Raw genomic sequence first — 21623 nt, 5'->3', positions numbered from 1 at the left:
AGCGAGATGACAACAACAGTCACCAGCAGCGCACTGACGGATTTTGACAGCAACCGAACAGCATTCGAGTGCTCTTGTATGCTGGGAAAGCCGACCTTGTGCTGAGTACACCGGCTCTGCCGGGTCTTCGACCTGAGGTCCTGCCCCATGGCTACGCCCACCGGAAATTACGGAGGATGGGAAGCTTTTGGCAAACTCTCTCAAACGTGGCTTCCAAAACAAAGTGGGGGACGCATTGAGGAGCCTACGAACCTTTCCCGATGTGTACCGGGATTTGCTTGTCGGCAGCCAAAGTCTGGCAAACACAACAAACCAAAGTACTATGACTTTGGGGTGGGCAATCTGAGCACGTCTGCGCATTGCACTGACTTCCATGGCAAGAAGAGGCCAACAAAGGAGAAGCGCAAGATGGAGGAATTGAAGCAGGAACTGAAGGAGGACTTAAACGAGGGTCGGATGGAGGGTCGGACGAAGGGGCACATGCACGTCATGGAGAAGTTGGTATTCCTTGCAACCCTAAAGTATATGGGAAAGGCGGAATTGTTGGAGAAGATGGGCTATAGGCAAACAGAGCTGTGTTCCGCAGAGAGTGCATCTTTTCATATGCGGCGGCGTATCGGAAATCCGCTGAATTGTATTCCCTTTCCTTGTATGGTTAGAAGTGTAACCGCCCAGGTCAGGGTAAAAGTCCTTTTACGGGTGCTACGGGTATCTCACGATATAATGGCAAAGCTTGCAATGCAATGCTCAGGTCAGGAAAGGTGGTAGAAAGGGGTTGTCACTGTGCTTGCGACGGTCGCGCTGGTCGGGTTGGAGTTGGTCTGGATTTCCACCATACATCGCTCTCTTCAACGCTCGTGCTTCTGACCCAATCTAAAACTTCGGCATTGTTCCAATGGCCGCAACGTTGAACGATTCTGCCGCCGTGACGTTGGGCAACGGCTGAGGAACAACCTGAGCAGCAGCGCCCTTCGAAGGCACAATGTAAAAGTTCCTGGGAGTCTTACTGAAATCAACTAGTAGCTGATCAAGAATAATTCCGTCGTCCAATGCCTTCACTCGAACCTTGTGAATTCCCGCCGTCGTAAATGTGTACGTAAACTTTAGAGGTGTTTGGTTTCGCAAAACCCAAAGCTTCCAATCCTCGCTTCGGAAGGGAGTGGAAAACGATAGGGTCTTTGCCGTACCGCCGTCAACTGCGACGGAGATGCGGATGTCTCCATTGTAGGACATTGGCTGGTTTGGCTGAACGTAAGTTGTGATGTTCGCCGCGCCTGTCGCTGTCGTGTACATAGTGTACTCGGCAAAGCTAGTTGTCGCGCTAGTCAACACAACGGCAGAGCCACTGTGCCCGAGGCCCGGAAACACCTCTGTCCCAGATGAGGATGTGTAGCTTGAACCATCGATCGCGACGAGGGTGTTCCATTGATGCCCGCTAGCAGCGACATTAAACGTTTTCACGGTGAAGATCACGGGCCAGGAGAGATTGTTCACCACGAGCGTCAACGACGCATTCGTATCGTTCGTGATGAGACTCCACTTGACAGAAAACCGAAGCCTCTTCTCCGAAGGGACGGCGGTATCAATAAGCTCTATAAGCAACCATGACGGAGCCTTCTGCACGGACCAAGTGACAGCCTGCCCGTCGGTGAAAACGGAGACAAATGCGTCGTTGTCGACCTCGCGAATGAAGATGGGTGGCGCCCATCGGGTTCCCACCGGTAACGGCTTATCGTCGTACTCCGCCCATAATGTTGTCGTTCCGCTCCTTGCAGCTACTGCAGCGGGAAGGGTAGCGGCCTGGAAAACAAGGAGGTTCCTCGGAGCACTGCTGATGATATGGTTCCATTTTCCTTGCATGATTCCAGTATTGTACTTGTTCGTGTTCGTCTTGACGTCATTATACGCCGCCGTGCTAAGCGTGGCATAGTCGTTGGCGGCGGTAAGGCTGCTCTTGGCTAGAAGTCTGGCCTTTTGCGCGTACAGGAGCTTCTTGTTTATCAGTGCCGCGCCATTCACTGGGTACTGCACCAGCTGGTAGAATGCATCCTGTCTATTTGCCGCGACGACAGTGGCTAGCTGGGCAACGGCAGCCTGCAAAGCAGCGTAGGCGTTGATGCGTTTCGCCATCTCATCACCGAAGGAGAAGGGGTTGAACTCAGTGTCCGTAGGACTTGTCTGACTCGCTGTCGGAGTCTCGCATTGGTTCCAGCCCATGTGTTCCGGCTTGCGAGGTGTCGCCAGAGCGTAGTACTGCTGCATGACATTGGCAACCGCTGTGCCCAATCTCCCGAACTCGCGAGTTGCCCATTTCACAAGGTGCTGCTGGACGGTCGTGGGATTCACATTATTGATGTCCCAAGCCAAATCGAGGTAAAACTCCATCAGGTACTCTGCTGGTTTGATGTCGCCGACATTGACGATCCACACCTTTTTGGCTTTGTAGTTGAAAGCGCGCCGCATTTGGTAGTAGATTAACGCCGGCTGCGTGCTCGCAATCCATAGATAATCGTGGGGACGGCCCCAGTAAGAGATGTGATAGTACACCCCGGAGCCTCCAATACGAGCCTGCTCTGTTGTGTTGGACAGCCGTGTCATATATCCATAGTTGTCATCGCACCACACAAGGGTGATGTTATCAGGCACTCTCAAGCCCGCGTTATACACATCGAGAACTTCTTTATATGGAACAAAAATCTGCTGCGGCTGAGTATCGGGGTAGTACTGAGCCAGTAAAGCTCGTTGGGTGTTGAAAACGTCCGTCAACGCGGACAGCTTCTGTGCGGTGGTCGAGACACCTTGCATGGGACTGTCGTCCTGCCCCCGCATCCCCATGGTCGTGAGGATGTCACTCCCGCGGACCTGGTCGAGACGCTGCTTCCAGAACGTCGTAACGTTGGCCTTGTTTGTGATCCAGTTGAAGGCCCCTCGCTCGGCGACCATCCACTCCGCGGCGGGGTTGCGCATCAGCGGTTCCGCGTGTGACGTGCCCACGACAATGCCGAATTTGTCGGATGCCTCTTTGACGCCAGGAATGGTGTAGAATGCAACGGTGCCAGAGTGCATCGCAGGCCAGATACTGTTTGCGCGCAAACGCAACAAAAGTTCGAAGATCCGCTCATATGTTTGGCTACCAATTCTCCCCGACCCGCCTCCGGTCTCGTACGTGGTGGCGGCCCAAGGGCGGAGCCCCCAATCCTCATCGTTCAGGAAGATTCCGCGGTATTGCACAGAGGGTGAGCCAGAACGATTATAGCCGATTGGGAGCGTGAAGCTTGTGAGCGGGTCAGGGTTCACGTCCGCCCACCATACCCAGGGACTCACTCCAATGAGTCTGCTCACTTCCAACAACGCATATGCGGCACCGCGAGGGTCCGCACCGACAACGAGGAGCTTTGGGGAGACTCCGGACGTAGCAACGCACACTATCTTCCAGGCTTCCCATTTGCCGGTGATGTTGCTAACGTCCACCGCATTGTTCTTGACAAATGCTGCGATGGAAGGTGTCGTGAGCGCGCCGGCGACGAGGGAAGCGTCGTCCACGGTCGAGCTGTATATGATAGCTTGATTGGCGACCGTGTGAGCGTCAGCAGCGAAGAGCCCGAGGGCGGTCTGGACTACCAGCTTCTCTGCGGGATCGGCAAACAGGTTTAGCGTCTGATACGTGCTCAGGATGGAGCATACTCCCGCTGTTTGAGCATTGGTCCCCGACTGGAAGAATGCTGTGGCTAGCAAGCTCGCTAGGAGCAGCGGGAACCTCATCGCAAGAATTTGGCGACAAGATGACGCTTCAGGTATGAAAATTACGGTGCCGCACTACTAGAATGGCATGTTGCGGGCTATACAACGAAAATCGGGAGAAGGGTTTCATCAAAGGGTTCCATTACGTGTGGCGAGCGCAACGCGTATAGAACACGCAGAGGATTACATAATCCTGAGCAGCGTACGCGTCAGAACACGCAGAGCCTGGCTCACGCCCATGACTGTTCTGAAAACGTCTAGCCAGGTTGGGTGTAACGGAGAATCCTGCACCGCAGCCACTTTCACCCCACTTGCAATATCCATATCAGCGCTTCCAACCTCATGATCCGCCCCATATCACCACCAACAACAGCGAGCTCTGGCTCGCTGTCATCTTCGAAACGAGGGCCGCGCGACTACGGCCCTGCACCTACTCGCTCGGCGTCGCGTATGACGACGAGGACAGTCAAGGAGGCGGACGATCACTATGCCGATAGGGCCGCGCCGGCCGTTGAATCAGGTTAGTCGGCATCACCATCATTGAATGTCAGGAGGTCCCATATACTCTGCGGGCGTGGAGAGCGTTGGATGGCTCATTGACAGAGCTCTCTCTTTCCACCAGCACACGCGAATGAGCCTTCCCGGCGGATGTCTATGCGGAGATCGGAATCGCAAATTCCACTGCCAGTCGATAATGAAGCAGATGATGTGAACGAGCCGACGAGCGGGGTATATGCCAAGGGGGCGGATGCTGGGGCGGGAGAGGGCTCGGGCGAGAAGGTCATCCAAATGTTATGCGACTTTGAGGTATGGCTCAGGATTGATGGGGTCTACGTGGGTCGACTGGAAGATGATTTTAATCTGTATCCTGCGCGATTCCAGAGCGGATTCCATCTTCTGTTAGATCGCATCAAGCAAGATATGCATAGCACAAAGGTACAATCCCATGGTTTCATCCTCTCGATAAAGTCTGCCCATGCAAAAGCTCATCGAATTCCATTCTAGGAAGCCGTAACTTTCCTCCGAAAACGCGCAACCATCGAAGAAGAGTACGGCAAAGCAATGCTGCGTCTAGGACAGAGTGGGTTGAGCACAACGGGGAAGGCGGAGGGAAAGGAAGGCACCTATGGGACTTCTTGGGCTCAGTTTACGAAAGTTCACGAGCAAGTGGGGGATATACGTGTGAAATTCGCTGCCACGATTACAGAGCTGGCTGAGGAGTTGAGTACGCTGCATAAAAACACTGAGCGGAGTCGGAAGCAGGTAGGGTTGGTAAGGAATCGGGAGTCCACTTTAAATTGCGTCTAAATAGTTCTCGCACGCAGCTCAAAGAGGCCGGGCATAAACATTCCAAAACCGTTCAAGAAGCCGAAGCTGCTCTGGAGAAGGTGCGCTGTTTCAACCCACCTTGTCGTGAGCTGCACTTGATTTGCTGACCTGAACCTTTCCTACACAGTCCAAAACACGATATGAGCAAACATCGGAGGAATGGGAACGCTCAATCTTGCAAAGAGAGCAGCAAGCGGAACGCGACGGGTTCGCGCGATATGGGGCGATCCTAGGGGGCGGGAGTGGAAGTGGAATGACGATGCCCAAGAGCATGTCTTCAAGGAGCGGCCTATCAACGAAGGGCATATCGGGTACGATGAGTCGATGGAAGGGTGTCACGCCCGCAAAGGTTAGGAGACGAGTTGGAGGCAGCTACAGATTCTCAAGATCTATTGGACTTAACACATCTTCCTCCATCGCAGCTGCAAAAGGCCGAAGACGACGCCCGAACCAAAGCAGCAGTGGCAAACTCGACCTACAAGCATCAGCTCGCCCAAACCAACCTCATCCGAACCACCTACTTTCAAACCCACCTACCCCGCTTCATCCGCCTGCTGAAAGCCACAAACGACGAATGCGACCAAGGGTTGCAATATCATTTGCTGGGATATACCCAAGCCCTGGAGGCTGCTCTGATGAAAGAGGCGACGACGATGAGTCCGATTGACGGGTCGGCGGTTGGCGTTTTGAAGATTATAGAGGGGATAGATAATGATCGGGACTTTGAGGAGTTCGCTGAGGCGTATGTTCGGGAGAATCCGGGGGGTGGGAACAGCGTGAAGAGTGAGGACATACCATTTGCTGGGAGTCGAGCTGTAAGTCTTAAGTGACCGTCATTGGGCAGACTGCATTTCAGCTGACGAACGGTACCACACCTATCCAGGACCCAGCTGCGGCACATAATCTCAAGCCTTCTTTCGGCGTGGACTTGCAAACATTGATGGAGCGTGATAGCACCCCCGTTCCGCATGTTGTGACACAATGCATAGGCTTCGTTGAGCGGCACGGTATGCGTACGCAGGGTGTCTACCGGGTGTCTGGGCTCACACAGCAAGTGCAGAGAATCAGGGCTGTCCTTGATCGAGGTGCGTCGGTCGTAATACCTTGACAACTGGAGCAGGAGCTAACATGGACTTTCCTTCCAGATGCCGAAAATGTGAACCTCGAGGAGCACGCAAACGAGATTCACGCCGTTTGCGGTGTATTCAAACTGTACTTCCGGGAGCTGCCAGATCCCTTGTTCCCCAGATCCATGTACACATCACTGCTTGATGCTGCTCGTAAGTGTCCCAAAACCCTTAGCAAGCAGAATGCGCTGAAGGATTGGCCTCTGTGTAGCAATGACTGATGGACGTTTCATCACCTTGCAGGCATCGAAGATGAGAGATTACGTCTCATAACCATCCACGAGCTCATCAACCAACTACACGATTCCAACTATGCTACTCTTCAGGTTCTAGCTGGGCATCTGTACAGGTACTGGTTTCCACTCGTCTGCTGCCAATGCACCATATCTCGCACCAACATTGATTCTCCTACTAGGGTCGCCCAAAATGAATCTGAAACACGCATGTCAGCCACAAACCTCTCCATCGTATGGGGCCCCACCCTTCTTGACTCCCCAGACTTTTCGGCAATATCTGCCGACCCGTCATCGTCCACCTCACCACCCATGCCCGACCCAATGGATATCAAGCTGCAGACGAGGATTGTAGAGACCGTTATTGCGAACTTCTTGCATATCTTTGACACGAGCGAGGAGTGAAGGAATGGAGAGTGATTTTGTGGGATGATTTTGTATAATATGGCTGGAGACGGATCGAAGCTCCTTCCGGCTTAAGGATGCATCAGCGCATTCGCTTCATGCCTAGAGACCATGTGATAGGCATCATCGGCGCTCGAGAGGTTTTTACGTGACCCCCTCGGACTTATCCCGTGTCCATAATTCTTGGCGATGAGTACATACATACACCTAATGAGCCTTTTGTTCCATTGCTCTGTTGTGGTACGTTGGTGCATGCATATTCCTGGGCAGCGTCGTCGATTTGGCGAACAATCGAGACAACTCCGATCAGTGACAGCACGCGTCCCCCTCAAAAACCTTGTTTGTCATGAGCTTTTGGAAAACTTGCTCAACTGACTACTCCCGGGCCCTTCCATTGCAGCCGCCGACTGCAGTACGCACGAAGTTCCACGCAACAACTACCCACAGCACCACATCCATCATGGCGAGCATGTTCACAAAGCGCCTGACGAAGGAACTTCGAGATTTACAGGCATCCCCGCCAGCGGGGATATTCGTGGAGCACGCCGGGGATGACTTGAAATGGTAAGGAGGGTTCTTGACTTTGGTGTGAAGGTCACCAGCAGAGGGCTGGGGGCTTCGGACTGGGAGGTTCTGTGTGCTGCCATCACTTTCGGTGCTGCTTCACCTCTAACTCCTTGCTTCCTATGGTGGTATAGTTGGAGAATCACCTTGAAAGGGGCAGAAGGGACACTCTATGAAGGGGAGATATTCACATTACAGGTACCAGCGATAGGAGGAGGCAAGCTGGGAATGCGCCGTCTCTGGAGCTGGGATGGCGTATTGGCACGTCAGTAAGAGCTCGGCCTTGAACTCATGTGAGGTGGTTCTGGATGCTGCAGTTCAAGTTCGGAAGCAATTATCCATTAGAGTCTCCAGAGGTATGGATCGGGGCTGTCCCGATGGTCGCAAGGAACGTTGAAATAGCACATACTGATTTGTCTCCGGTATTTCAGGTGATATTCGTGGGGTCCGTACCAATACATCCACATGTGAGTAGTTCCTACACCTCTCCATGCCGTACTCTCGTTCTCACACATTGAAACCTTCCGGCATGCTTTCATCGCGCAGATATACAGGTATGCATGTTTTGATTCGAGAATCGAAAGGTAGTGCTCTGCGAATCTCACCGCTTGCCATTCCTCATTGACAGCAATGGACACATATGTCTATCGATCTTGTATGATCAGTGGTCACCAGCGTTGACGATCAGTTCAGTGTGTCTGTCAATACAAAGCATGCTGAGCTCTGCAAGTAAAAAGGTATGGGTTTCTCTCAAACGCCGTCAGAGGGGCAATCGGCGGGGACACCTGCTTTTGGCAACCAGTGAACATCCTTTTGAAGCTTACACGTACTATTACTTTAGGAGCTACCACCAGATAACAACATGTATGTGCTGTCAGCTAAGAAGAGCCCAAAAGCGACGACATGGGCATTCCATGGTACGTGCAAGGTTCTCTCGTTTAATTATAGTCACATCTCTGACGCCTTGCTGCAACTAGATGACACTGTATGATAATTACGTCTCGAGCATGGTCTCTTCCCGATCCGCTATCAATACAGTTGCACTTCTGTGGATCTACATACTGCTACTGCTACAAACAAAACCGATGCCTTCATACATCCGACTGCCAAGTTGACGCAGGTTGTCACCTGCGAACTCGCAAACATTGTCGAGTTTATATTTGGAATCCGTAGATCAAAGGGCATACGCAAAATTTTTAGGAAGGTTCGGGGATTAGGTGGAGTCGGGACGCCCGGGAGGGTGGACGGCACTGCGGGGAGGACGACAAAGCTATCGTGAGAGCTTGGTTTGAACTATGCGGCTAGACGGAGTTCAAAGCTATATGCATTCGCTGAGGGGGTTCCCAATAAAAGCATGCGAAGCTGGTTCAGCTGTACGTTTATATATGGTACCTAATCCTGCCTCTGAGCACGAAAACGCCCTTTCCTCAAGCGTCGTTTTACGCGTGAGGTCAGCGCGAACAGGATGCCCACGCGTTTCTTTCGTCTTCTGAAGTTTGCAAGGCCTTGGCCCCACAACCACTCCAGCGTTGAAACGTGAAAGTCATACTATATATATAATCCCACACACAAGCGAGTTACCAACGACAGAGACTCGGAAACGGATAGCTCAAAGCAGCAGACGCGCATGGTTCCGGTAACCGGAGCGCCCCTTGAATCTTGTCACCGAGGGGAGGAGGCTTGACGACATATTGGCAAAAAACGGCCTGAAGATCGCCCCCGAAATTTCAGTGTTCACAGAGTCCATCCACAGTCCGGCGACTGCATAGCGTTGGAGTGGTGTGTGGTGTGCCTGCTACACACGTTGGCCGAGCACAATGTCGGACGTTCCCATCGAACGAGCGATTCCTACCCTCAGAGTAAGCACCGCCGGCAGCGCAGCAAGCTCCATTCGTGGAGGCGCATATACCCCAAGGCGAAGCGACAGCAGCACCCCAGATCCATTGCTTTCCGCCTTGAGCTCTGCAGGTGGCTCTCGCTCTGATTTGTACGATGACTACACCATGACGCCCGGGTCCATGACCCCGCGTTCGAAAGAGCGATATGATCTGAAACGCGCGAATCTTATTCGCGAGCTTAACGAGCACGATCAGAAGATGGAACACACGTCGCTGGATTGGAAGTTGCGGAAGGAGATATATTTGAAGAGGCTGAAGAAGGAGGATGCCCTTTTCGAAAAGATACGCGCTAGACGGGTCAAGATCGAACGGGACACGGTGCGGCGGGAGCAGCAGGATCTTGAACGGAGGGAGAAGGAGGTGCATTCTGCACGCAATTCTCGAGCAGCATCAAGAATAGGGTCCACTCAACCTTCTAGATCTGGATCGATTCATGAGCAACCAGGTATCCTATCACCATCGCCGCTATCAGCCGCACCGCTAACTGCAGGAGTCCAGCGATCACTTGCTGGTCTGCAGAGGCATTCGAGGCCCTACCTCGGCGGTGGAAGTTCGAGTCCTCTTTCCCAGTATGGAAGCAGGACTTTCTTTCACGAGACTGGAATCAAAGAATCCGAGCAAGCAGCGGAGGACTTGCGGTCTTTCCAGGACGAGCGGCGAATGCGGAAATTGGCGCGTCAGAAAGCGGAGGAGGAGGTGAAACGGAGGCAAGCTGCCATCGCTGAACAACTTGCGAAAGAGATTGAGGAGGAGTTTGCTGGAGACCACGCGGAGGACGATGTGCAACCTTCGATTGAGGCACCTCACAGATCGGTATTACCGAAAGACAACTGGATGGAGGAATCCCGTCCATTGGCAGGCAAGGACAATCCAACGAAGCTGTCACAGGAACTTCGAGGGAGAGGCTTCCAACCTCAACCGCCTCCGTCGACAGCCCCACGAGAAAGGTCACCGCGGAAGAAAGACATCCGTGAGCTCGACTCCGAATGTAGAAACTTGTGCATGGAGACGGAAAGTTCGGAAACTGAGCTGTCCGCCGGGCAGGCACCGCCAACGCCTTCTCTTCCGCCTACAAACACAGCAGAAGCATCACATCCAGAAACTCGAACAGAGTCAGTGCAAGCTGATATCTCTCATAACCTTCAAAAACCACATCAAGCTGCGAGTGCATATCCTGATGAGGTTTCGCAGCCCATAAGGAATGATCGGGAAACATATCCAACCAGGGAGGAAAGTTCCACATCGTCTCTCAGGTCCTCAATGGTCGAAATCCCGCCCGATGCAGTGAAAGCAGCGGATGTATCCCCATCAATGATCTTTGGAAGCACGGAAGAAGTACCTGCACACCTGGAGTCATCACCTCCAGCATCGGATGCACCGCACTCAATCCTTCCAGAGGAGACGTCACACCTGTCAGACGGAGTACCTCCACTCGATGCAGACGTAACTGCACTGGATGCGTCCCCGCTGGGGCTAGATAAATTCCCGAGCTTGGAGGTGTTGAGCTCAGTTGGGGCGATGGAGATGCCACCACTGAGAACAGGCACGGTACCTGGTCTTACTGCTTTGGAAGCACATTGGGAAGCGGTGGACTCGGCTCGTACGGAGCGTGATGAGGGTGCATCTGCTCGTGAGGGGTTAACGGACATCTCTCAAACGGAAGGAAGATCGTCCGATGATCATGTTGACTTTGCGTTGGATGCTGCCGTTGAGTCTGAACCCCAAATGAAAGATACAGACGATCAGAAGTCACGACCCACGGACCGTGGGGATATGACTGATGCAAGCCGCCGCGAAAGTATCCCTTCTTCAGAAAGGGTCCCTAAGCCCATTGAAGGAGTTGCACTGGGGTACCACAGCAGCTCTGAGATGGAAGTCGAGACAGATGGCCCTATGCAAACGGCAGAGACCTTTGCGGAATCTGAACTCCAGAAAGCAGGGCCTAGTAATGAACAAGATGCATCGGCAAACCCCATCCAGCCCACATCTCCCACAGAAGACCGCGAAAATGCCACTTCTGAGGGAATCATCCCCTCCGAGCCAATCGTGGAGACTGCAAGTCATGAGCCGCAGGAGCACGCAGGCGAAGAGCTTGCAGATCGTAGCCCAGAGACTCAGACGGACGAGTTTTCTCAATCGCCAGGGACGGAGGACTCGAAAACAGTTGAAAGTGAGGCACCCACACCAGCTCTCCCTCCTGCAGAAAGCACAACGAAGACGTCCGTTGCACATTCTATCGAAAGAAATGCTCCAAGACTTACGGTACGTTTGCGGGTCAAAGTACCAAACCGACCGCCCTCGGCAAACCATCTCAAAAAGCGGGGCACCGAGAAGGGGTCGATGCCAGGTCAGGTAGGGCATGTAGATGTACAACCCATCCCGCAGAATGATACACCCACCACTGCCATGAGTTTCACAACGCCTCGATACGATATGGGGAAAGAGGACGCAGACGAGCGGACACATCCCGCTCTCACGGCTGGCGCCAACAACGTCCCACAGATCGCAGTGAACACTCCGGCCCCGCCAAGCCCTGTTCGGAGCTCAAGTAGGGAAGCGTCTTCACCTATTTCGCAAAGTGCGACGACTGCGACCTCAGCGACTGCCCCGGAAATACCGGAACGGAATATCAGTAACAACAGCGCGTGGGGTATTGCAAGCGCATCGTCTGTGCAGCTCAAGAGGGTATCGACCCTCCCAGAGACTATCTCTGCACCCACATTGTATCTCGTTAAAGGAAAGCGGAAAATCTACGTCACGCGTCTTCCGACTGTACGAGCCGACGCGCTGAACCACGGAGACGTGTTCATTCTGGTTATGCCGAGGCTGCAGCAAGCCACCATCGGAGGCGTCCAGGGGACGATATACATGTGGAAAGGCAAAGATAGCGGAAAGGTCAAGCGGGCGAAAGCCAAGGAGGTGGCGCTGAAGCTGCTGGACAAAGACTGGATCCGAAAAGCCGAGCTGGTCGATCTAGATGAGAACAGCGATGGCGCGCAGTGGACAGCATTCTGGGAGGCTTTGGGGTGTGCGAATGGCGTGGCGCCTGTTGGCATTTTGGACGCGAAAGAAGGCGGTGATGACGCAGAACATGAGAGGTCGATCGATGAGCGGACACATCTATTTGGATGGAATGAGAATGGCAGCGCGCTGGAAGAGATACCCGTCAGCAAGCCGCTGTCGTTCAAATCGATACAGAGTGGGCATTGCCACGTGTTGGATTGCTTCAACGACATCTACGTGTGGATTGGCCGAGGAAGCAGAGACGAAGATGCATGCAAGATGCAAGCGTATGCCCAGTCATTGACAAATCAGGCTGGTCGTCCGGCAGACGTCAAGGTCTTCACAGAACGCGAGGCGGTCGAGCGGACGCTGTTCCGCGAGCGCTTCATCGACTGGCCAGAGAAGGACGTCAGTCTAGAGGTCCGCAAGCAGACGAATGTGGTCGCCAAGGACAAGTCACGCTACGTGTACGACCGTGGCGGGACGGACGTGAAGAAAAAAGACTCGATAGATGTTCTGAGGATGCTGCTCCCACCGCCACCGCCAGCGAACGAGAAAACACCGCTGGAAGATGATCCGGGAGGTCCTGCGAAAGCGCAGTTCGATCGCGGGCGCCTTGAAATGAAGGTCTGGGTGGCGAAAATTGACGACCCTGCACAGAATGAGTTGCTTTCATCAGCGGAAGAAGGCGTGTTCTTCTCGGACGAGAGTTACCTCTTGCTGTATCGGCACAAGACGGGTCGTGAAGGTAACGAGAAGGAAGCTGCGATTGCGTATTACTGGATCGGGAGCGGATGCAGAAGTACCGATCAAGGCGCCGTGGCTTATATGGCGACCGATCTCGAGAAGAAATACAACGCGAAGCTCATCAGAGCTCCCGAAGGCCAAGAACCTGAGCACCTTCTGTCGATATTCCCCACCATGGTAGTTCGACGCGGGATACGTTCCGCTGGACACTTATGGGGCGAGCGCAGCCTTTTCCATATTCGAGGTGTCAGCAAGAAGATCATAAGAGTGGCGGAGAACGTATGGGCACCATCGTCACTCAACTCAGCGGACAGTTTCGTCATTTTGAGCAAAGACAAGATTTTCGTATGGCATGGGTTGGGCAGCTTCAGTTTCACGAAAGAGTACGCTCGCAAGGTCGCCGAACGCATCCAAGTCTCACTCCACCTGAAACCCAGCGCCATATCGGAAACCCAGGAAGGACAGGAGAACAAAAGCCTCAACAAGGTCCTTCCCGGCGCCGACGCGGCCGTTAAGCAATCATCACCAGCGTATCTCCGCACCGTCAAGTCTTCCTTGGAAGGCATATACACTACCCGACTCTTCCGCATCTCGCATCTCGTACACGGAAACCCAACCGCCGAGGAATTTGACCCGTACGTGCCCACCGACCTGCAACAAACGGGACTCTTCATCATCGACGCGTTCTTTGAAGTCTTCCTATGGATCGGCGCAGAAGCCCGCACCAACTTCCGCGACGTCAAACTTGCATTAGAGACGGCGCTGGAATACGCAGAGGTAGCGGGGCAACGGCAGCCGCAGCGGGCGCTCACGGCCGAGAAGGTGTGGGTTGTCGGGCCCGGGTCGGAGCCGGCAGGGTTCAAGGCCGCGTTCTGCGCATTTGATGCGTATATGGAGGATGAGGGCCAGCAAGACACATCTGCCGCTGCCGCGCAGACAAAGGGCGGGTTCTTGAACAAGCTGCGGAGGAAGAATAAGACCAACGAACTGTGGAAGCGGCCTGCGTCGCCTGAGAAGGGCAATTCCCCTACAGCGGACGGCGGCGCCGCAACAACGACCGTAGAGTCAGCCTCAGCGTTGTTGCAGCGGTTCAACACCGCGACATACTCGATGGAGGTGCTGAAGCAAAAAGACCACCTCCCGTTCGGGGTGGACCCGATGCGGGTGGAGACGTATCTGTCGACGCAGGACTTTGTGAAGCATTTCAATATTGATCGGGACACATTTAGCTCATATCCGGCGTGGAAGCAGACGGACCTTAAGAAGAAAGCAGGGTTGTTCTGAACCACTTGGGACTCTGATGCGGTCATTTAGGGGTGTTTCTTGTATAATGATTTTTTTTTGGACGGTTTTGGCACATATTCTAATACATGTGGCAGCTAAAAGGCCATAATATGATTGATATTGTGGTTGCGGACTATCTACGAACAAACACCGTCACGATTCTTCCAGCGGCTACTAGGCATAGTAATACGAGTTTCAGATCCGATGTGTAGTATTTCATATATACAGGGCATACGGAAACTTGAGGACAGAGAACCCAAAACAAAAGGGATTTGTTCCTCATCATCCATTGTTCACAAGCGCTAGGCTAACTATCGAGATGAACTACGGCATTGTCTGGGCTGGCATAACAAAGAACGCTATACCGACAACGACGTACGCGGCCAGGAGCATCGCACCTTCCAGCCAATTTGTGCGGCCGTCTTGGATGACGCTGTTTACGACAAACACAGAGACCTGGAAGAGAAAAGGTTTATAAGTTCATGATCAAGCGGGAAACATGAAGCTTTGTGGTGAGGGTAACGGGACTTACGAAGAGCACACTCGTTTCGAAGGCGGAAAAGTCCAAGCTGAGAGGCTGCCCGATGATCCATCCAAAAATAACACACAGTGGTGTCACGAGCAGGGCGATCTGCATGGAGGATCCAATAGCGACGCCTGTGGTGAATGTGAAAATCATAGTGGTTTATGAGGATGCTTCCGAATTCCCTCTCTCCGCCCGTTTCCACTCATGACGAGGTTTTCTTCCATACCAATGACAAGGTCCATCTTATCCTTCATCGCAACGGTCACGGCGGTAACATGCTCCGCAGCATTGCCAACAATAGGCAGCAAAATCAGCCCCACAAAGACCTGGCTGAGGTGCCACTTTTCTGTAACCTCTTCTATCGAGCCGACCAGGTATTCACCGCAGAGGGAAACCAGAAGGGTGACGGCGATGAGGAGGGCGATCGAAGCCGGGAGGGTCATGTTGGGTTCTTCTTCCTCTTCGGCGGCTTCATCGGCGAAGAGCTCCGGGTGGGTGCGCAGTTGGAACAGGAGGAAGAGGCCGTAGATGATGAAGAGGACGACGGCTGTGCCTCGGGAGAAGGAGAGAAGTTTGTCGGCGTCGTTGACTGCGAAAGAGAATGCGGCTGGGAGAACGAAGGCCATTACGACACTGTGAACGGGCTGTGAGTTGAGAGGCGCTTATCCTGATTCAGCGCAATCATCAGTCGATACATACATGGACATCAAAGCAGCGCTAGTTTGCGCTCCAGTGACGTTGAAGGTTTGGTTCTTGTGATACAGTCCTCCGGCCAGGAACGAAGCCCCCAGCACGAGCAGCAAGTTGGAGAGAATGCTTCCAAGCAAAGAAGCCTTCACAACACTCAACAGGCCCTGGTTCAGCGCGATGATTCCAACGATGGCCTCCACCGCATTTCCGAACGTTGCATTGAGAAGTCCTCCAATGGTTTGCGATGTTCGTAAAGCGAGCTATGAGATGGACGGATGGTAGATGGATATGAGTGCCAGTGTGAAAATGCGCCGGAGCACCTTGCGAAGTAATTCCTCCCTGGAGAATTGCTGCGCCTCCAGTGTCGAAGTATTGCACCAAGCTCCTTTGACTCCCCATCCGCAAAGCTTCTTCTTCCTATGCATATGCTCGCCCTCGTGCTTCGCTTGTCCGCTTGTCCGCTCTGCTCCGCCCTCGCTGTCGCCCTCCTTGTTCGTTCGCAACACCTCGCTATGCCAATACCCTTCCCGATTCCCACTCCCAACATACCTCCTCGGTAGCAACTCCCAGCAGCTTCGCCATAGGCAACAGAGCGAAAAAGTTAAACACAAAGACCAAGACACCATCCCACTTCAAAAGTCCAGCTAGGATTCCCAGCGGAGCAAACGGCAGTAGCACATTGATCCAGTTTGAAAGGAAAGCGAATCGAAGCGACGACTTCAAAGTCGGTGGCGGGGGTCCAAAGATGAACCCGGCTTGCGCTTCGCTGTCTGGTCGGCCGCGAGCGATGGGTCGGGGCGATGCCGAGGAGGGGATGGCACCGTATGCGACAGGCATGGTTGTTGTCGTCTGTGATGAGAGTACGGTAGGGATGCGTTCTTACAGACCCAGTTCCGGTGGTAGCTTCCTCTACGACGGATGTGTGTTTTGCAGCTCTGAGACGAGCGAGAGTGCAATGGGTCCCTGGGGCCAGTTTTTGAGTTTGTTCTGTTTGTTTTGCGGGCGTGGCGGGGGGTTGAATCGATCGAAATGACGCGCGGGAGAGAGGCTGAGGAGGGCGCTTAGGACTGACCGCGACCATCCTGTCAGAAACGAACTGTAAAACCATCCCCCATTTTACTGCTGCTCTCAGGAGTCTGAGCCTCAAGCGATACCTGAGGAGAACATGTCGCTTCTCGCCGTCGTGGAACCAATGCCCGCTTAGATGCGACGGCGTACATATACGCTAGTCTGCCATGTATCGCTTCCAAACCCGAACACGTAGCTTTCCGAGACGATCCAACCAAGCATTCAGTGGCGAACAATGGGAAGCACCGCAACTGAAAGGGGACGACGCGTTATAAGCCGTTTGCAGACATCCCAGAGAAACGATCGCAGTTCGAGTGAATACCCTGCTTCTACATCCCCGTCGTCGTCGTCGTTAAGGAGGTGCGCTGCGTGCCGGTAACCCACACCGGCAGACAATGACAGGACACGCCCCACCCGGCATAACTCCGAGATAGGATTGACAGTGGATGTTGACATTCCTGGTTGTGTGCATATAAAAGATTCTGCCTCGGCGTTCGGTTTCCGCTGTCGGTCAGTCCCCAGGCTTCATCGATACGACAGAATTCCCCTCACCTGCGTCCAAGGGCATCCATCCCGGCAACTCCCAAGTCTAGGGCAAGTCCTGTATCTCATCAACCCGGCAAACCAGATGCTTGCTCTTTAACATGGCCAGCGCCCAGAGATATCCAGCGTGGGGGCTGGAAACCGCGTAACCCTAACCCTCGGTTTCTCTCTGGACAAGCACGCACGCATGGCACACCGGACACGTGGTTCGAGAAGAGGCGTTATTTTTGCGAAGAATGCGGACGCGCCTCACCTTGCGCTCGCTCGCTCGCTCGTCGGACTTGCCCAAAACGGCCACCCGGTCTGGCCCGCGAGCTCGCTCAACTGCTGTGCTTTCTTTTTCGCTGACCCCTGACAAGATCCAAGCCAGTTTCCCCACGACCATCGTTCGTCGCCCTTCCTTCTCCAACACCAACTCACACCACCACCCGCCACCTACCGCACTCTCCTCACAATGGGCTGGTTCTCAGCCTCCTCCTCCGCCTCGGCCGCCTCCTCCGCCTCCTCCGCCCCAGCAGCAAAAGCCGCAAAGGAATCAATAGACGCCGCTCACGATCTTGCCACAGACACCCACTTTGACGAGGAGAGTCTCGCCAACGCTCGTGCTTATTTTAGGCAGTATGCGAGTATTAGGAAGGATGGGGAGACGTACATGAACATTAAGGACTTTGCAAGGGCTATGACGCCATTGACTGAGGGTCAAAAGGTAAGAGTGACGCCCGAGCGGTGTAGCGAGGGCGTGTGGTTCGGTCTAGGAGCGCAAGCGGTATAGTGGGGGCGACCGGAGTGCGTCCCGTGCCGCAGGCGCAGTACTTATGGGGGACAGCGAACAATCATGCCATTTTGGCGAGCGAAGCGAGCCCCTGTCTTCCATTGTGTGCGACAACGAACGGTCCCGGTCTTTATTGCGAGCAGAATATTCGTTCATTCATCATCCATCAACGCTCATTCCATCGCACATCTACCAATTTTTGTTCGAACAGCCAAAACGCGAGCAGGGCATATCGGTGCTATTCAAAGTCGCCGACAGGCGGAAACGCGATTTGATTTCGGAAAGCGATTTCGTATCCTTCCAAAACGTGGTCCGAGGCCCCAACGCCGAATTCGAAGTCGCCTTCAGATTATTCGACACAAATGGCGACGGCAAAGTCACCTTCGACCAGTTTAAGCAGATATTGTCCTCGATCCAGGGCACCGAATCCGTTGCGACCGACTTCAACAGCGAATGGTTCACCCTCTTCGTGGGAAAAAAGCCCCGCGACATTTCATACGAGGAGTTCGCCCAACTCCTCAAAGGCTACCAAGCCGAGCGCCTGAAGCAGGAATTCAAGCACTACGACTCCAAAGGCAGCGGACACATAGATCCCCAAGCCTTCCGACAAATCATGCTCCATGTCGCAAAACACAAACTGAGCCCCTTCGTCACCGAGCACCTCCCATCCCTCAGCCAGCTGTACCCGGGCGACAACATTTCCTTTGCGAATCTGCGGGCGTGCTATAACGTTATCAGGCAGATGGATATGGTGGAGCGTATCACGCGCAAGGCCGCGGCGCTGACGAAGGATTCGTGTGTCTCAAAGGCGGATTTCAAGGCGGCTGCGGCGCAAATGATGAGGTTTAATATGTTGACGCCGATGGAGGTGGACATTTTCTTCCACCTTGCTGGGAGGGATTTTGATACCGAGACGACGAGGCTGCCTATTGCTGCGTTTGAGAGGTGAGTTACTTTGTCAGGAAACGGAACCATCGAGTGTCTGCAGGCCATATACTGAATGATTCCCCTCAGGTTATTCGACCCAAATTACAACGCCTCCGACCCACAAGCAATACGCGACCACGCCAGCGCCTTCGTCGCCACGAACTCCGACGTTACCGACCTCGCTCGGCAAGTCGTCCAGCTGAGCGCCGCCATGGAAGCGCTCAAGAGCATATATAACTTCACGCTCGGTGCCATCGCTGGCGCTATCGGTGCTACCGTTGTGTATCCCATAGGTATGGTGTTTCGTATGACGTAACAGAACATGAAAGGCAGATGATTCTTACACCTTTTGTCCGCAGATCTGGTAAAAACGCGAATGCAAAACCAACGAGCGAGCGCCACCTCCCAACTCCTATACAAGAACAGCATAGATTGCTTCCAAAAAGTTATCAAACGGGAGGGTGTCATGGGCCTATATTCCGGGCTTTTGCCGCAGTTAGTCGGAGGTGCGCATATTATCTCGCTTTCTTTTTGGTTCCCACACATAAAGAGTAATTCTAATTTCAAAATTTTGTTTTCGTTAGTCGCCCCCGAAAAAGCAATCAAGTTAACAATGAACGATCTCGTCCGCTCGCACCTCCGCGACAAACGTACGGGGGAAATCACGCTCGCTGGCGAGATTCTCGCGGGGTGTACCGCTGGAGGGAGCCAAGTTCTGTTTACGAATCCGTTGGAGATTGTTAAGATTCGGTTACAAGGTAAACACAAAAATGCAAAATCCCATGCAACATTACCCTTGCATCTGACACGGCTCTCTCTTTTTTCGTAGTTCAAGGCGAAGCCGCGAAAACAGCCGCGGAAGCCACACCCCGGTACAGCGCGCTTCAGATCGTGCGGCAGCTGGGCCTTTTGGGCCTGTACCGAGGCGTCGGCGCGTGTTTGTTGAGGGATATCCCCTTCTCGGCGATTTATTTCCCGACGTATGCGCATTTGAAGAAGGGATTGTTTGATGAGGGCGTTGAGGGGAAACGGTTAGGGGCTTTTGAGGTGGGTCCCTTCTTGTCGGGGGGTCTTGAGGGTCGGTGTTTTATGGGACCAGTGCTCATTTCGTCCTTTCCAGCTCCTAACCGCCGGAGCAATCGCCGGCATGCCAGCCGCCTACCTCGTAACCCCCGCCGACGTAATCAAAACCCGGCTCCAAGTCGCCGCCCGCAAAGGCGAGACCACCTACACAGGCATAACCGACGCCTTCCGCAAGATCCTCCGCGAAGAAGGCCCGCGCGCCTTCTTCAAAGGCGGCCTCGCCCGAGTGTTCCGCTCGTCCCCGCAGTTCGGCGTCACCCTCGCATCCTACGAGTTCCTGCACCGCCTCTTCCCGGTTGATTTTGGCGATCAGAGGACGGAGATGGTTGTGAGGAAGGCGCGGTCGACTGCTTCTGGTGGTGGTGGGGACGGGGAGGCGAATGTGCAGACGAGGGGCGGGTTTGCGGATACGGGTGCGAGGAATGCGTTGAGGGTTCTGAATGAGATTAACCCAGAGCTGGTGGCGAGTGTTGGGACGAGGGCTTAAAGGGGATATCATATAGACTAGGCGTGCAGTGGTGCGATGAGACTGGACCCATGGCCTATAGACACGTTCCCGACACCCCCAACTCTCGTATGTAGCTGTAGATAGGACTCCCTTGCAACCCACACCTTCCTCATAATCACCGCGTCTCCCAATATCGCGGACAACGGCGACTCTAGACCACCCTGCATGACGGTCTTCAATATCGCCCTCTGCTCACAAAAAAAACAAGTCAACCTATCCTTCCCACCCAACGATAACGCCCCTGACACCTCCCGCGCAATAACAGTCCCACTACTCGGCTTCCTCCCCTCCCTCTCCCTCTCCCTCTCCGTCGTCCCGTTCCCGCGCTGAATGAGCTTACAAGCCAGCCGCTCGCCCGTCTTCAGGTCCACGCTCAGCCGCACAGTCGCAAACGAACCTTTGCCCAACTCATCCTTTACACGCGTGTAAAAAACGTGGGGATCCTCACTCTACTCTTCCTCACTCTTCGCGCTCCTCACGCTCTTGATTGCACCTCATCATGCCCCCCAATTACATACCAACCTCATCCAAATCGAGGCGATAAAAAAATTATCGCCTCGCTTCGAACGTTTCTTAACGGTTCTAGAACCCACTGCGACGCGTAAAGTGGAGTTTGACAGCTCGTCCTAACCGGTGGTATCGCTGCACTTCTCTGCACTCTCATAACAATGGCGCTTTGGCACAGTTGAATCTTGCTCTCCCTGCAGACGTGCAGGTAGCGAGTTCAATTCCCACTCCCAGACAACTTCTTTGTTTGTTCAGATTATGACCCCTGTCGCGCTAGGCGTGGCGTGTTAATTACTGTCGCGCTCGGCGCTTCGTGGGTGTTAACTGACCAGCACAACTAAAGGTAAGTATCGCAACAGAAAGCTATACCACCGTTACCGAAATACGCCTCAACCAATCCTCAAGTCCTTTACCCGCTCTCAAACAGCTCGAGCCACAACCATTTTTGCTCTGCCTCACGCTCCTTTTCGTTTATTCCTCCCGTTTCACACAGCTCCATCTCGACGGGGCTCTGGGGAATCCACCAACATCCCCCACGCAATTGCGAGCACCTCTGTACATATACAGTACACATCCCGCCGACCACCTCCAGGTAACAACAGCAATCCCTCACCCCGCGGCAATCCCTCACACTACCTAAAACAGATCACTCTAACCTCCTTGCACAG

General features: G+C 53.7%; 7 protein-coding genes across 7 annotated transcripts; 5 read left to right on the top strand and 2 right to left on the bottom strand.

The window, feature by feature from the left end:
* Nucleotides 1–90: 90 nt before the first annotated feature.
* EV422DRAFT_34615 (uncharacterized protein) lies at nucleotides 91–820 on the top strand. The gene has a single exon (XM_053066504.1). It carries the CDS (start codon nucleotides 148–150, stop codon nucleotides 766–768), a length of 621 nt encoding a protein of 206 aa, XP_052930527.1. The 5' UTR covers nucleotides 91–147; the 3' UTR covers nucleotides 769–820.
* On the bottom strand, nucleotides 821–3863 carry EV422DRAFT_34614 (uncharacterized protein). Its single transcript, XM_053066502.1, has one exon. It carries the CDS (start codon nucleotides 3760–3762, stop codon nucleotides 874–876), a length of 2889 nt encoding a protein of 962 aa, XP_052930526.1. The 5' UTR covers nucleotides 3763–3863; the 3' UTR covers nucleotides 821–873.
* Nucleotides 3864–3968: 105 nt separating this feature from the next.
* On the top strand, nucleotides 3969–7052 carry EV422DRAFT_582940 (Rho GTPase activation protein). Its single transcript, XM_053073406.1, has 11 exons — nucleotides 3969–4261; nucleotides 4364–4548; nucleotides 4624–4677; nucleotides 4747–5004; nucleotides 5067–5129; nucleotides 5198–5419; nucleotides 5493–5885; nucleotides 5954–6155; nucleotides 6216–6350; nucleotides 6441–6546; nucleotides 6613–7052. Exons 1-11 carry the CDS (start codon nucleotides 4084–4086, stop codon nucleotides 6833–6835), a joined length of 2019 nt encoding a protein of 672 aa, XP_052930525.1. The 5' UTR covers nucleotides 3969–4083; the 3' UTR covers nucleotides 6836–7052.
* A 243-nt stretch (nucleotides 7053–7295) lies between these two features.
* EV422DRAFT_563363 (ubiquitin-conjugating enzyme/RWD-like protein) lies at nucleotides 7296–8390 on the top strand (the record flags this gene model as incomplete). Its single annotated transcript, XM_053072056.1, has 8 exons — nucleotides 7296–7399; nucleotides 7534–7597; nucleotides 7717–7755; nucleotides 7831–7866; nucleotides 7946–7953; nucleotides 8028–8136; nucleotides 8241–8316; nucleotides 8377–8390. The coding sequence occupies 8 exons, from the start codon at nucleotides 7296–7298 to the stop codon at nucleotides 8388–8390; spliced, it is 450 nt and encodes a 149-aa protein (XP_052930524.1).
* Nucleotides 8391–8838: 448 nt separating this feature from the next.
* Nucleotides 8839–14478, top strand: EV422DRAFT_34171 (uncharacterized protein). The gene has a single exon (XM_053066467.1). The coding sequence runs from the start codon at nucleotides 9217–9219 to the stop codon at nucleotides 14329–14331; it is 5115 nt and encodes a 1704-aa protein (XP_052930523.1). The 5' UTR covers nucleotides 8839–9216; the 3' UTR covers nucleotides 14332–14478.
* Nucleotide 14479: 1 nt separating this feature from the next.
* Nucleotides 14480–16542, bottom strand: EV422DRAFT_34358 (uncharacterized protein). Its single transcript, XM_053066483.1, has 5 exons — nucleotides 16097–16542; nucleotides 15557–15807; nucleotides 15084–15490; nucleotides 14864–14988; nucleotides 14480–14787 (listed from the first exon to the last, which is right to left on the bottom strand). Exons 1-5 carry the CDS (start codon nucleotides 16382–16384, stop codon nucleotides 14656–14658), a joined length of 1203 nt encoding a protein of 400 aa, XP_052930522.1. The 5' UTR covers nucleotides 16385–16542; the 3' UTR covers nucleotides 14480–14655.
* Nucleotides 16543–17841: 1299 nt separating this feature from the next.
* On the top strand, nucleotides 17842–20741 carry EV422DRAFT_513255 (mitochondrial carrier domain-containing protein). The gene is made up of 6 exons (XM_053069149.1): nucleotides 17842–18875; nucleotides 18945–19150; nucleotides 19217–19363; nucleotides 19442–19615; nucleotides 19687–19904; nucleotides 19978–20741. The coding sequence occupies exons 1-6, from the start codon at nucleotides 17974–17976 to the stop codon at nucleotides 20425–20427; spliced, it is 2097 nt and encodes a 698-aa protein (XP_052930521.1). The 5' UTR covers nucleotides 17842–17973; the 3' UTR covers nucleotides 20428–20741.
* The last annotated feature ends 882 nt before the right edge of the window (nucleotides 20742–21623 follow it).

This window comes from Fimicolochytrium jonesii (assembly GCF_025526975.1).
Source record: "Fimicolochytrium jonesii strain JEL569 chromosome Unknown EV422scaffold_1, whole genome shotgun sequence".
In the NCBI taxonomy this organism is placed as follows: domain Eukaryota; kingdom Fungi; phylum Chytridiomycota; class Chytridiomycetes; order Spizellomycetales; family Powellomycetaceae; genus Fimicolochytrium; species Fimicolochytrium jonesii.
This window is presented reverse-complemented; position numbering and strand designations above follow the sequence as displayed.

Excerpts from the sequence above, each read along its gene's own strand:
- EV422DRAFT_34615 (XM_053066504.1), top strand. The coding sequence starts at position 148 with ATGGCTACGCCCACCGGAAATTACGGAGGATGGGAAGCTTTTGGCAAA.
- EV422DRAFT_34614 (XM_053066502.1), bottom strand. The coding sequence starts at position 3,762 with ATGAGGTTCCCGCTGCTCCTAGCGAGCTTGCTAGCCACAGCATTCTTC.
- EV422DRAFT_582940 (XM_053073406.1), top strand. The coding sequence starts at position 4,084 with ATGATCCGCCCCATATCACCACCAACAACAGCGAGCTCTGGCTCGCTG. Across the intron at positions 4,262-4,363 it reads CGCGCCGGCCGTTGAATCAG|CACACGCGAATGAGCCTTCC; the intron begins GTTAGTCGGCAT and ends TCTTTCCACCAG. Across the intron at positions 5,420-5,492 it reads AGGGTGTCACGCCCGCAAAG|CTGCAAAAGGCCGAAGACGA; the intron begins GTTAGGAGACGA and ends CCTCCATCGCAG.
- EV422DRAFT_34171 (XM_053066467.1), top strand. The coding sequence starts at position 9,217 with ATGTCGGACGTTCCCATCGAACGAGCGATTCCTACCCTCAGAGTAAGC.
- EV422DRAFT_34358 (XM_053066483.1), bottom strand. The coding sequence starts at position 16,384 with ATGCCTGTCGCATACGGTGCCATCCCCTCCTCGGCATCGCCCCGACCC. Across the intron at positions 15,808-16,096 it reads TGGGAGTTGCTACCGAGGAG|CTCGCTTTACGAACATCGCA; the intron begins GTATGTTGGGAG and ends TCCATCTCATAG. Across the intron at positions 15,491-15,556 it reads AGCGCTGCTTTGATGTCCAT|TGTCGTAATGGCCTTCGTTC; the intron begins GTATGTATCGAC and ends GCCCGTTCACAG.
- EV422DRAFT_513255 (XM_053069149.1), top strand. The coding sequence starts at position 17,974 with ATGGGGGACAGCGAACAATCATGCCATTTTGGCGAGCGAAGCGAGCCC. Across the intron at positions 18,876-18,944 it reads CCTATTGCTGCGTTTGAGAG|GTTATTCGACCCAAATTACA; the intron begins GTGAGTTACTTT and ends GATTCCCCTCAG. Across the intron at positions 19,364-19,441 it reads TTTGCCGCAGTTAGTCGGAG|TCGCCCCCGAAAAAGCAATC; the intron begins GTGCGCATATTA and ends TGTTTTCGTTAG.